This window comes from Clinocottus analis, unplaced genomic scaffold (assembly GCF_023055335.1).
Source record: "Clinocottus analis isolate CAN_PGR_092001 unplaced genomic scaffold, fCliAna1.0.p SCAF_1, whole genome shotgun sequence".
Taxonomy (NCBI): domain Eukaryota; kingdom Metazoa; phylum Chordata; class Actinopteri; order Perciformes; family Cottidae; genus Clinocottus; species Clinocottus analis.
Window position 1 is genome coordinate 17,808,082 of NW_027175820.1, and position 14,225 is coordinate 17,822,306.

At 39.9% G+C, this 14,225-nt stretch overlaps 2 protein-coding genes across 5 annotated transcripts in view; both read left to right on the forward strand.

The window, feature by feature from the left end:
- On the forward strand, positions 1-11,444 carry zgc:123258 (uncharacterized protein LOC641502 homolog). 3 transcript variants are annotated; one of them, XM_068599262.1, is made up of 17 exons: positions 1-192; positions 845-961; positions 1,425-1,607; positions 1,968-2,057; positions 2,158-2,291; positions 3,246-3,418; positions 4,484-4,580; positions 4,682-4,783; positions 5,589-5,670; positions 5,796-5,870; positions 6,178-6,234; positions 6,878-6,931; positions 7,685-7,784; positions 8,910-8,990; positions 9,332-9,492; positions 10,336-10,369; positions 11,015-11,444. In XM_068599262.1, exons 1-17 carry the CDS (start codon positions 139-141, stop codon positions 11,053-11,055), a joined length of 1,635 nt encoding a protein of 544 aa, XP_068455363.1. In that variant the 5' UTR covers positions 1-138; the 3' UTR covers positions 11,056-11,444. The 3 variants fall into 3 exon arrangements, with proteins under 3 accessions (XP_068455363.1, XP_068455440.1, XP_068455520.1); XM_068599339.1 differs by lacking the exon at positions 10,336-10,369; XM_068599419.1 differs by lacking the exon at positions 6,878-6,931.
- A 628-nt stretch (positions 11,445-12,072) lies between these two features.
- trpm7 (transient receptor potential cation channel, subfamily M, member 7) overlaps positions 12,073-14,225 on the forward strand; it is a 33,690-nt gene continuing 31,537 nt past the window's right edge. For both annotated transcript variants that reach the window (XM_068599543.1, XM_068599628.1), the window contains exon 1: positions 12,073-12,224. In XM_068599543.1, the coding sequence (XP_068455644.1) occupies positions 12,222-12,224 (3 nt within the window). In that variant the 5' untranslated portion in view covers positions 12,073-12,221. The remainder of the gene's footprint in view (positions 12,225-14,225) is intronic.

A 14,225-nucleotide genomic window follows, 5' to 3' on the forward strand; every position in this document is an offset into this window, starting at 1 on the left:
GCCTGGCAGTTGCTGCCGAGCGAAACAATTGCGATGAGCATACTCGTAATTTAGCGACTAGAAAGTGTCTCCGTGTCTTATTAGTAGTCAATTCATGTGAATGCCGCCGGACTCCGTAAAAAAACGAATGTTACCAAAATGGGAAAAGCAGTCGGATTCATAATTGTCTCGGTGGCTTTCTTTGTATCGCAGGTAAGTTAACGGACGGTTAAAACAGAAACTGAACTGGCTGATGCGTCAGAAACTGACGGGCCTTATATATCTTGACGAACCGTCAGCTACGACTGCAGTTTACGGTCTGTACCGTATTCAGAGTGCGTTGTTCACACACGGGGCTCGAACGAGTGTAATATTCGCTTAACGCTACTTGTGGAGTTTTATTTTAGGGTTCGGCGGAGTGTGTTTTTTGACTACGTCAACACGGAAGCGTTTGACTTGTTACATATTCATTTCAAGAATCTGCGACCGTAATGTCTCAGCTAGTGAGTTAACCTAGCTAGTTAACTCGATAGTTAGTTAGTGATGGGAACATACTTATTGATCACTGGACAGCTTGTTGTACAGTGTATGTCTGTGTCATCGTTTTTAGATTGTTAATGTTTGGGGAATGATTCAAGATTGTCAATCTGATCTAGCATGTATTACATTTGTAATAGAAAAGACAGCATTTACTAAACTATACTATCATTGTAGTGCATTGTTTAACTATTCATTTCAATGTCAAATGCCATTGAAATGACTGGGTTGGTGTAAGATATTTTCTCCAATAATATATACTATTTAAGTTTCATGAGTAGAACTCAAAAGAATAACATTTCTAAGAATGACATTTTTTACTCGACAGATAAACTGTCAAGAGGCAATCTTGCACATCTCAAATGAAAGTAGCTCTATAAACAAGGAGTACTGTCTCGTCTACAATCAATCCTGGACCCCCCTGTCACAAACTCTTGATGCGGCTGTAAGTTGTTTTTAAACCTTTTCAAGCATTATTCTATTCTGATTTATTAGTTTTAGGAAATGAAAATAACTCTGATTTTTTTTTGGACATATTATGCCATTTCTTTCCTCCATTTTCTGTCTTTGTTTTTACATTTAATATTTGTTCTTTGTGACATCATAACTGAAAGATGTGACTGGTTAGCTGGCTGAGTGGCCTGTGTACAAACTTGAGATGAACTTAAAAATGCAATCTCTTATACAGCCTGTACTTATTACCTGCTGACTGTTGATGTTCTACCACTCTGATCAATGTGAATCCAGAAGTAAATGTATGTACAATTAAGACGTAATGACGAAGACCTAGATACAAATGTATTTGTTGTGTTTGCCATACCACCCAGAGTTGTGTGCCTTCTCCTATGTTTCCCAAAGTTATGATGGGATAAATCTAGGATATTTTCCACCTGTCTTCACTTTTTCAGTTGCAGTATCCACTGGTGAATATGACCTCCACTACGCTGTGTAACACCTCTGGGATCAGTCCAGAAGTTGTAAAGGGCAAAGCGTTGGTGGTGATGAGGGGGGACTGTGATTTCAGCCAGAAAGCTCAGGTTGCTCACAGCCTTGGAGCTACAACTTTGCTCATTGCCAGCAACACGTTATTGGTAGGACATTTAGAGCCAACTGTATTTTGTCAGTAGACTAATCACTTAGGAATGTGATTTGACATTTTCCTAATATTACATGTGTCTTAATTATCAACTAACTCTCATGGATGACCAATGGTCTTTTGTTTTGTTGTTGTTGATCTGTACATGATTATAATACTAGTGTCCATATGTACAAATGCAAGATGCACATGCAGAAGTGAAACAAGGAAGTGACACAATACCAGTGGTGTGGAATTTTCTTTTTTTTCCATACTTGTTGTTTTACAATATAACATTTAAAGATGACTGACCAAGATCTAGACAAGAAAAGAACTGCATTTATGAAAATCTCTCTTTTATTCCTTGGCTTTCCAGATCACTCCATCAGCTAATGACTCAGAGTATGCAAAGACCCATATTCCTCTGGCTCTCATGAGGTACAGGGACTATCTTGACGCACAGCAGGTCAGCCGTTACTTTTTCTGCTGCTTCTAATCAGTCTTGTTAACACGCAGAACAGTCAACTGGAAAAGTTTCTTATTAAATGTATTATGTATGTCCTCAGGTGTTTGCTGGAGGAATGCAGGTAAAGCTTTATGCTCCACTTCACTCAAAGATTGACGCAAGCATTGCAGTCATGCTACTGATTGCTATTGTCACAGTCGCCTTGGGCGGCTTCTGGAGCGGGGCATGTGAGAGGTAGGACTTCACATCCAGTGCACTATTTATACATTTTATTTATATCAAACTCGAGCACATGTTAGCAGAAAATATAGTTGCTGCATTGTTGGCAGTGTTTCCCACCGAATTAGATTCTATTTGTGGTGGTTTATGCAGGTGGAGGTTGGTTAAATGCTTAAGTGGGTCGCTTAATTTACCTCGGCGGATGGCCAAGTAAAATCTATGTGTGGCAAACGCTGTTCAGTATGTAGTGACAATGTAATTAGGTGTCAGTGTGAGTGAAAGTTTTTACTGAAAAGTGAACATATCGTAGATGCCATTATCAATAAGCAACATAGTTGGGTCCATAAATATTTGGACTGTGACACAATTTTTCTAATTTTGCCTACAAGTGACTGAATTGGCCATTGAAGAATATTCCATTTATTTGCCTTGAGAAGCTCTTGACCTATTTTCGCAGAATGTTTTGGGTCATTATCAACCTGAACCTAGAAGCCAGTCCAATCAGTTTAGCGGGATTTGGCTGAATCTGAGCAGATAGTATAGCCCTAAACACCTCAAAACTCGTCCTGGTGCTTGTATCAGCTGTGACATCATCAATAAACCCCAGTGACTCGGTTCCATTGGCAGTCATACAAGCCCATGCCACGGCACTGCCTCCACCACGTTAACCAGATGATGTGGTTTGTTTCGGATCAGGAGCCGTTCCTGGCCATCAAACCATTTATAAGACAATTGTCCAATTACTTTTTAGCCTCTGAAAATGTAGTTGTAATTCCTAAACGGTTAATGTTATAGTTTTGTTATATCCATTGAATTAAAGCTGAAAGTCTACAGTTCAACCACATATTGACTGTGTTGTGTCACAGTCTAAATACTTATGGCCCTGACTGTACTTTGTACTGAACTACTCATCAATTTGCCTAAGATAAACAGATTTTAAAAAATTAAGTGTTTTTCACTTTTTGGCAGAGACCGGTTGAATGGTGACGTTGCAGGTGGAGGAGGTGGAGGAGGTGGAGGAGGGGGAGAGAGCAAAGCAGACAGCGGAGAGCTTTTCTTGTACTCTCCTCTCAAAGTGGTCATCTTTGTCGCAATGATGTGTGGGATGCTGGTCCTTATGTACTTCTTCTACAACGTCCTTGGTAAGTAGGAATACACAGGTCTTATGTACTCTGAAGGACTCAATGCTTAAAATAGGCATTGACGCTTTACATGGTGGCCGGTCTTAGCAATGTCTTGCTACTTATTCCTATTTATTGATTACTTATTTAAGCATGTCATATTGTGTCAGTCATAATCAGTGGTGTTTTTATTGTTATAGTGTTATACCTGGGCTATGCATCTTCTAAAGCGGGCCTATAAGTCTCCAATAACATTCCAACTGAAACATTATAGCATTAAGGTGGTGTGTTTGTATATTTACCCACAGTGTTGATATTTAAAGTGCTTTCCTGTGGTATTTATAGCCTATAATATCGTACCGTAGCCTGGAATCAACCCTAGCCAGTCAGGCAGGTATGCGAGTATGCATGCAGAGCTGAGCTATTGATTCAGGTTTTAGAAGCAATGTCCCTGTGAAGACGCTTTCATATTAATAACTGACTAAAAGATACAAGGAGATATTGGGTTTGGGAGTCCTCCCCCCAAGAAAATTTAAAGGGTTAAAACTATGGACCATTATTAAAGATAACTCCCAAAACACTTAAAGATAAAACCTGCCATACTTAAATTAATATTGTTAATTACACATGTACCAGTTTTCATTTGAACATTTAATTCTGCTGGAAATGTTTGCCCTGTAAAATCATATTATGTAAATAAAAAATAAGCTGATTTAGAAAAAAGTCTAAATAATGTTTGATAAAATATATATTTTAAACTAACAAACAGTGAACATTGTATTGATAAATTACAGCAGCCTCGTTCTTGCCTCCTCTCCTCCTTGCGGGGCATCAGCTGGTCCAGATGCTGTCAACATTGTTTTTCTTTTCTTTTGGCTTATGAATACAAAAACTCTGATCATATGAATCGTGCAGAGAACCTAATATGGTGAGGACAGGAAAGTGACAAGAAAATGTCAACAAAGAGTAAACTGTAGAAGTGCCAGTACTTTCTACCCGTGGGTAACATCCCACTTCAACCACTGGAAGGAATGATTATATCTGGAGTTTGGTTATTGTGGTCTGTGTTTCTTCTTCTTCCCCCAGTTTACATCATTATTGCCATATTCTGCCTGGCATCTGCCTCTGCACTGTTTGGCTGTCTAGATGCAGTGATGGAAAAAATTGGTTGTGCCACTGGGAGGTATGAACATCACTCTTTAAAACACACAATCACATCCTGTCAGACAAGCCTCAACGGCTGAAAGTCTTTATTTATCATTATTTATGTGTCTTTTTTCCTAGATTCTCCATCCGGAATCACAACTTCTCTGTCAGGTCTCTCATCTTGGCTTCTTTGTGTATTGGCATTGCTGTGGTCTGGGGTGTCTACAGAAATGAAGACAGGTACTGTGAGGGGACACATGGACACAAAACACACACCCATAACACACTCAGACACAGCTGTGCCACCGTCACAGAGGACGGGGGTGGTGATGGAGCAGGAAATGGTCATTGGTTAAAATGATCTGGTAAACTCACCAGAAAGGTGGCTACAGAGTTTTAATTTATTTCCATGGTGTAGAAGACAAAATGTCTTAAGGGTGGAATGGGGACGTCTACTTCTGAATGCAATAACTGAATTGTAGCAGCCTGTTGCTAAGTCAATCAAGGTATTGATAAAAAAACATATTTTCTTGCGAACTTGATGAATCTTATTGTGTTCAATGAGACATCAAAGATGTCTTAAGTTTCATTAAATATTTTCTTATTACAAGTTAATTATCTTAAATAATTACCTCACTCACATGTTAAATTTTATTAGAATGTTGGCACATTATTGCAGTTAGTGTCTCATTGTATCAGTATTACTAAAATAGTGATAATTTTGACTTGTTTGTGTTGCTGTTTGGATCTTATTCAGACAGCTACGTTGGAGTGAAAGCCAAAAGCCATTTAAATCAAAGTCTCTCGGTAAACTATCAAACATATGGCTTCAAACTCAAAAATGTTATTAATTAATGTTGTTCTAGGTAAGCTTTGTGTCATGATTTTAACATCATTTACTTTGTTATTTTTAAATGGGTGTAACTTGATGTATTTCTTTTTTTGCGCTGTATCCTCAAGTAGAGCTGGACTGTTCTTGTTAAAGTTAAAAGCTCAAATGCTTAAGTTAAAACACAAGGTCAAAGATTTGTTTTTGACTATACAGATGGATCTGGATCTTGCAGGACCTCCTTGGCATTGCTTTCTGCCTCAACTTCATGAAGACAATATCACTGTCCAACTTCAAGGTATCTTGATCACAGTCTCTTCTTTCATCATTTTATCTTAATCTCAACTTTGTTTATAATAATTAGTGTTTGTACTCTGTAATTACTAATCATTGAAGTATATATTTTTGTATATTTTGCCATAGATCTGTGTGATTCTCCTGAGCCTCCTGCTTGTGTATGACGTCTTCTTCGTTTTCATTACTCCTTTCTTCACCAAGGTACGAGTATATGTACTTAATTTATTGAATTTTCCTAGAGCTGGAGCAGTAGGGTTTTTTTGACTGCCACTGATATGAGTTTATAATGCCATTCCTCTATATTTTTCTGATTTATATCTTGTCCCATATTTCACATAAGCACAAAAGCTTAATTTGAGTAGCCTTACACACAACCACACACTAAAACCTATGACCATTAAGTCAGAGATGTTTTTGCAGCTAAAGTGCTTTAGTGTGATGCCTGGCTGTTTTTATAATTGGACGCGTAACATAATCTGAATGCTTGGCGTCTCTTCTCTGTCGACAGAATGGAGTTAGCATTATGGTGCAGGTTGCCTTGGGCCCGGATGCATCAGGAGAGAAGGTTAGTCATCCTGCATTGCTTCCTCCTTTAAGGGGAACTTCACCAAATCAAATGATCAGATTGCACATTCAGTCTTCTCATTGTTTTTATTAGATTACTAGCTCTCCTGCCGATTGCAACAAATACTTGTTCAAAATACAGCATAATAAGCGATGGGGGACTAAAAAGCATGAATGCCAATCTCAATTTCATATTTTTACTGAATATTGTCCGCTGGTCAATCGGGGCATCCCCAATAAAGATCACAATAATTATTTTATTTAATTTTTAAATAGCTTAAATTATGACCAAAAATATGGTTTGTAAGTGTAGGAAATCCCCCTCTTTTTTTAAATTACTATATGCTGACCTAAGATTGTTTTTTGCGTTCTACTAACCCCAAATTTTTCACTTTATTGTGAGACTGAAACATTGTTCCATGAATTACTTAAATTGTAGGAGTAAATGTGTTCAAGTCGAGCAGTGTGCAGGAGTGTCATCACCAACATCAATCTAAAACCTAAGTTTGGTGAAATTCCCCTTCAACTTTGTTCTGGCTTCATTAACATCCTGGCTGATCTGTACTGCTTGTTGTTTACACCCAATGAGGCCTGATGGACTGATTGACTAACTATGCGTTGGGGTTGGGTGGGCTCTGTCGTAGACGCAAGGTAACATGGTGCAGGTCCCCGCTGAACCCCAGGCTCCCACTGAGAAAGTAAGGCTTTACTTGTTAAGCACATCGACTTTTCTCATTGCTCCAACCTGAGGTGGATGAGAAGGAATTGGTTGTAGATGTGTGGTCTCAAGATAGACTTTCATGAGCAGAACCCTCCTTTTCAAAAGAAAAAAACTATGAGTATAAAGCAGGAAGTTCTGTATTCGGCCTTTCTTTTGTTTTGTATATTATTCTTAATGCACACATGAATTGTCATGAATACAGATTCTCCATTTTTTTATAGCGTTGATGTAAAATATGCAGTACACTGAACTTGCCACCAGAGGTCAGTCTATTCTTTTGGAACAGACAAACAAAGCTGAGAAAGATGGAGCCCCTGATTGGGGATAATTTGAGTTTACTCTTCTTTCAACTACAAACACACATAACTGACACAAGGACATAGACCCATTCAGCCCATCCAAGCCTTTATGTGATCCAATCTATAATGTTTATTACATTCTTGGCTGTCCTCCTTCTTTTAATGAAAATAATGTTCTTGTGAGATATACAAAATGTTTTTACTTTACTTCTTTACGAATGGGAAGTGAAGGAAATACCCACATGTGTTCATACTCTCACATGATGGTCTGGTGCTTTGTGTTGATAAGTCGCTTGATTTGTATTTTGAACACGGCAGTTATGCTCAAGCTGAATCAGGGATCAGGCCGCCAAATCGCTGCTTTGAGAAACTAATATTTAATAGAAAGTCCCACCTCTTTATTAACATATGAAATGTGTTTCTCTTCTCAGCTGCCAGTGGTCATGCGTGTCCCTCGGTTCTCAGCTCTGGCTCAGAACCTGTGTGGGATGCAGTTCTCCATTCTGGGTTATGGAGATATCATTGTTCCAGGTGAGGTTAAGGTGTCTATGTCGGTGTTTAAACTGTCCCTGGTACACAGCAGTGGCTGTTCTCAGTTTAACCATAGTATTACTATTACTATATACTATAGAGTATATGAACCCATAGAGGAAAAATAAAGAAAATGTAATATATGATGTGTGGCCAAGCTCTCATTTGTTGCTTTCTTTTTGCTTTTAAAGTACCAACACCAACTCTCTTTAATAATCAGAAATACAATGACATAGACGCAAGGTAACATGGTGCAGGTCCCCGCTGAACCCCAGGCTCTCTCTGAGAAAGTAAGCCGTTAGTTAACCACCAACTCCTTTTCTCAATGCTACATCCGGAGTTTGGTGGGAAGGGATTGGTTGTAGATGTGTGGTCTCAAGATTCTCATGAGCAGAACCCTCCTTTAAAAATAAAAAGAACTATGCGTACATATTAAGAGTAGGTAACGTAAATTTCTGAATTAATTATTATTAATACTTCTTTTGTTTTTTGTATTATTCTTTATAGTAATAATAATAATAACTTATGTAGCACTTTTAAAAACAGGGTTTACAAAGTGCTTCCACAGATAGGCAAAGCTTAAACACAACTTAAATGGTGGTAAACAAAAAGACCATACCATAAAAGCATTGAACACAACCAAACCAAACAAATAGCCAAAAAGAACAGTAGAAAACAAACAGATATATAAAATATACAAACAAAACCATGGGAACAAAAAAACTGCATAAGAGATCACAAAAAGACATAAAAGGACAACATCACTTAAAGCAATTCTATAAAAATGGGTTTTAAGAAGTGATTTAAAAATAGTCTTATCTCCTTCGGTCGGTCGAGTGGCCCTGATGGCAAAAGCACGGTCTCCCCTTTTGATTTAAGCCTCGACTTCGGAACAGCCATGAGGGCCCCACAGGAGGATCTAAGGCTGCGAGTTGGCTTATATGCGTTAACATTTCCATACTGTAATCCGGGGCCAGACTCAGACTCTAAAACCAACTGGGAGCTAGTGGAGAGAGGCCAGAACTGGGGAAATGAGATGATGTCTGTTAAAACCAGTAAGAAGCCAAGCTGCTGCATTATAGTGTGATGGATCACTCAACTTCTGCATCCTCATTGGTCCAACAGGTCTCCTGGTGGCCTACTGCAGCAGATTTGATGTTTGGATCAACAGCAGCAAGAAGATCTACTTTGTGAGCTGCTGCACAGGTACATCATAGTTCAACTATAACTGTATTAATTATTTGATGACTACTGTATAAGTGTAAAGTATATCACCATTGCATTATAGGATACAGGGCATTTGGTTTGTATATATTTCCTGTTAGAATAGTAGCTGTGCTGCTCTTTACTGCTCGACTGCACACTCTTCTTGCTGAACTCCTTACATTTTAGAATGGATTTCATTTCATTTGCCTATTCATCAGTGTGGAATTATTTGATATAAGATGATATTTTGTGAGTCTCTTTTTAATATTTCTGCATGGAAAGCTGCAGGTTAATTTGATCTGCCTCCTTCTGTGTTTGTATTTATCCGTCTCTCATTCCAGCCTATCTGCTGGGAATGATAGTGACATTTGCTGTGATGCTGTTGTCGGGGATGGGTCAGCCTGCCCTTCTCTATCTGGTGCCCTTCACCCTGATAACCTCCGCCGTGGTGGCTGGGTGCAGGAGAGAGATGAAGCAGTTCTGGGCAGGAACCACCTATGAGGTGAGAGGACCAGTGAGCGAGAGTTTAAAGTGATTCTATTCAGTTTTGGCACAGTGGTTGCACTTCCTGTTAGTACTTCCTGTTGGCACTTTCTGCGTTCATACAGGTTTCAGTGTAGTTCTGAAGAACTTCACTCTTCTTTTATCTGTGATGTGTGTTTTTCACCACCAGTTCATGAAACTAAAGTCAGCACAAACAGCACTATTGCAAAGACTAAAGTACACAGCGAGGCTTATTGCCAAGACCTATGCTCACTGATATTGTTAATATTTAGTTATACAAACAAGGCGTACAAGCTTTAGTGCCGAGCTGCCTGTGCCTGTGTCTGTTTTACATCTTTCACATGCTCCTTAGCCTGGCCTGTGCTGTGACGGTGTGTGTCACACCCATTTATTACCATTTGGTAACGTCTCCCACAATGAGGGAAGGACATGTTGTGAATGTTGGATGTGTTTGGGAATTGATCAAGAATTCCGTGCAGTGGCATTATATAAAATGTAGGAATTCTCTTTACAAATCAGCAGAACATGTTACATGATATATTTAAAAAAATAGATTGAACGGAAAAAGAAGTCCAATATTAAACTGTATCTTAACAAATGTAAAGAGAACAATTTAATTGAATTAGCTTAATAAAACAAATGAAGTGCGCTACACTCAAGAGCAAAAATCCAATAAACATACAGCATATGGACACAGACATAAATACACAGACAACATACAACCATGGAATTACAAACAACCACAAAAAAACACGAGTATGAATATGCTCGTCTTTTTACCTGAGCGACAACAAAGGGGCAGGAAATAGATACAATTCTGACCTGGCTTCATTTTCACCAGGTCTTGGACTCGTCAAGGGAGCCTTTGCTGCCAGGTTTGCTTCCCCTAACCCCAGACCTCACCCTCCATCTCTCATGCCGTGATACAGCCTTGCTGACTGCAGTGCCTTAATCTTTTCTTAGGGGCTTCTTTTGGCCCCTTTTTATCTTTTTCTTTGGACCTTTTAACCCCTGATTTCCAGGGTCAATGGGATATTTAAAGATACAGCCGATGGCCTTTTAAAATACAAATAACTTGGAGGACCTACCTTTGAACGTTACATTGTTTTGCATTAACTCACCACTAGGTGTCTCTAGTTGATTGGAAATAATCAGAAATGTCCGAAGCGCTTCTCAGCAACACACCTTGTGGCCCTGGAATACGATTAACTTCATCTATTTATTTCTGCAGTTTGATTTTTATCATTCTCTTTCTCCATTCATCCATCTTTTCCAAACAGTGGGAATTAATACTTGTATCACTCCATCCTTCATGCAGTTACCTATGTGTCCATGTTGCATGTTGCTTGCCGGTATTGGGATCAGGATACGTTATCTCTGTGGCTTGCTATATGTAGAACGTGCAGCCCCGTCGAGTGTTGTAAATGCATTGCAAATTAAACTTCCTAAAAATCTGTGTCTGTCAATTGTATTTGGTGACCCTAAAAATATATTAATTATTCCTTTTCTCTTTTCTATAGAGGGAAGAACTGACAGCTCCGTAGAAGGAGACATATGCTGACTTACAGTGTTGAGGATGGACCTTACTGCTGGATGCTTTGTTTTTACTTTTTAATATTTCCATTTGCCAAGCAATGGATGACATGTTATTAAAGCAGTAAGGATTCATGTGTCTGCTGCAAAAGGCTATGAGGTTAATAACTATTGTGTTGGCTAGTGCCTGAAAGGTTTGTTAGGCCCATGTAATGACTTTGCCTTGGTGATGATTACATACAACAAAATGAGGAAGCACTTTATAATATTCAGCTTGACAGTTGTTTCATCGGGGTTGGGGTAGGTTTTAAATGACTTGTAGCCACATTGATACATTTTTGATAACTGTTTCTGTGTAACCTGATTGTATTTTGTGATTTAATTCATTGCCTTATATTAAAGTGAACTTATATTTAATGTTGTATGTGTATTTGGTTCCTTGTTGACAGTTCCACATGGATACTTTGGGACACACGCTGTATATAAGTGTATAAACTGAGAGGAAAGACAGTTTTATTCAATTTTTTATGGTGCCCTTTATGTTCTATGAGGTAGCTATGGGCCAGACATCAATCTATAGGCTCTTTAAATTACATAATTCTCCAACAAAGGAGGTTGCTAAACTGGTTAAAACAGTTAGTACAATGTCATCGCTGAAAGAGTTGAGAATTAACACTGGGAGCCCACTGTTTTTAAAAAAATATTTTTATAAATATGTTGCAACGTTGTTCTTCTAAATTACTTATGACTGATTTATAAATCACTGGTGTTAGAAGCTATGTTGTGTGTTATCCATTAATAAAGTAATACAAGTTTTTAAGAAAGAGCACCTTATAATTAAGAGGAACCGTGCGTTGCTATTGTCGAGCCGGTCATAATCTCGTTGCAGCTAAAGCATGTATTTTTATTTTTTTTCTGGCTGTTAGTCATTATCAGGAACTAAAACAAAGCGCACACGTGGCCGCTGGCTCCGCCTCGGGCACGTGACCGTGTGCTGGCTGAGTCAGCCAGGTCGTCATGCAGCGTCAGTCTGGAGTCGCACAATTATGAAAAAGCAACCTTCCGTTGGAGCTGCAGCCGAAGCGGATCTCTCCAACGTCCACTGGGCTTTCCTTCCAAGGCTAACCGAGAGCACCGCCGATAGATGGATAAAAGCCACGACGCAGCTCTTCCTGAGTCTCAACGGTGAAGAGAATGGTACGTGATCCGATCGTCGTGCTCGACTGAACCCTCCTCTGGGTTTTATAGCGTTGTCAAATTGGCGCTTGTGTCCCGTCGTGACCGATCGGCGGTTTTGAGTGGCAGGTCCCCCCTTTACCCCCATGCATGCTGCCTGTCAGCCACCCAGCCGTCAGCCGAGACTACTGTCCGACTGTACCCCTAAAACACCGTGACTTCCACGTAATGGGGGGACGGGAACAAGGTGACACGCTCTCTAACAGGAATACACCCCGAAATCTCACCCTTAACGGTAACGCTCGCAAGCCGAATAAGCTAGCTCGCGAGCTAAATGCTAGGTACTTAACCGAAGCTAACTAGCTCCCCGGAAGCTCTCCGGTGGCCGACGTTAGCGATTGGTTGTTTTCCCGTTAAACGACGCAGAAAACCGGGCAGTAGGGTGGACCTCAGAGCAGCTGGCACTGGTTTTGAACCACATTTCCGACCAGATGTCGGACGAGACACGCTGTCAATGCCAGTAACAAGTCAATGCCGCCTTGAGCAGCTGCCAAGTCCGTTTACACTGAAAGTTGAGTCGTGTTTCAATAGTGCGTGTATGTCCTCAAACCATTTGTAAGACCTCTGACTGCCCACTCGTGACATGTTGGTGGTCTGGTGAGAAGTAAATATTTTAGGCCCGCTTCAGACGTTGTGTCAACGTTTGTGTTTGTTTGGTGCAACTTTTCCTCTTCGGGCCTCCTCCTGTCCCTCACGAGTTCCTGTCTAGTCTGGTCGAGCCGAAGAGCTCAGGGTGCCTGGAAAGGGATGACATGTAGACAACGTTGCGAGTCATTTCTGTTATAACACAGGCAATTTTGACAAATCAACTATTATAATATACCTAGTACATGGATATTACGAATGTGAGGGTAGTTTAGATTAGTAGAGAACAGCGTGGATCAAACCTTTATTATGTTATGTCGTTTGAGATAATTATATTTATCATGTTGTCATATAGTACATCGTCTAGATAGTCAATTGGTGATCAAATAATCAGATGGGAATACCTGACAAACGGCAATTGATCAATCCATTAGCCCTGCTCATTAATTTGCACCATGGTCCTGAACACCCTGAGACTCTGACAGGAGGCAAATTGATATCATATCACTCCACTTTATTTTAGATTTTATTATTGGCACTTTAGGTAGAGCTTTTCAAAAGACAGCCTCACAGCGTTAAAAAATAAATACAATATATAATGTGGTTGTGATGGCCAAGCAGCTGCACATATTATCTCTCGTTTAACTGAAATTGAACAATCGGATACATTTGGCAGATGGTGTAATTTTTCCTCACTCTGTTGTGGCATGTAACATGAAGAAATGTTACAGATGATCTCTAATTCCATAATGTGATATTGATTTATAACCTCAGTGCAAAACTGTCTTATTTCCCACAGTGCTGGACCGAGCTGGTCACATGCCCCAGCTTACATGATTGAAACTTCTGTGCTGCTCTGAGCAGTCTGAAAGCAGTCTAATGAACTAATGCTGATGCGTCAATCTTGGTCTGGTACATCAGAGCAGCCAGCTTGATTTAATCTATATCAAGAATCGGGCTACTAGAGCTTTATTACTGCAAGTCACAGTCTCTCTTACGTAAAAGTGGATGGTTGAACTGGTCATCAGCTCGGGCTTTAGCGCTCTGTGAGTTGGTAGAAAATGGTCTTGCATCACTTTGTTGTGCTCCAGAATAGATTCTAGCTGTGCATGTGTGTGTGTGCGTGTGTGCGTGTGTGTGTGTGTGTGTGTGTGTGTGTGTGTGTACTGACTGCGTGTGTGTGTACTGACTGCGTGTGTATGTACTGACTGCGTGTGTATGTACTGACTGCGTGTGTGTGTACTGACTGTGTGTGTGTGTGTGTGTGTGTGTGTGTACTGACTGTGTGTGTGTGTACTGACTGTGTGTGTGTGTGTGTACTGACCGTGTGTGTTTGCGTCCTGACCGTGTTTGTGTGTAACTGCTCTGTGTTTTAGC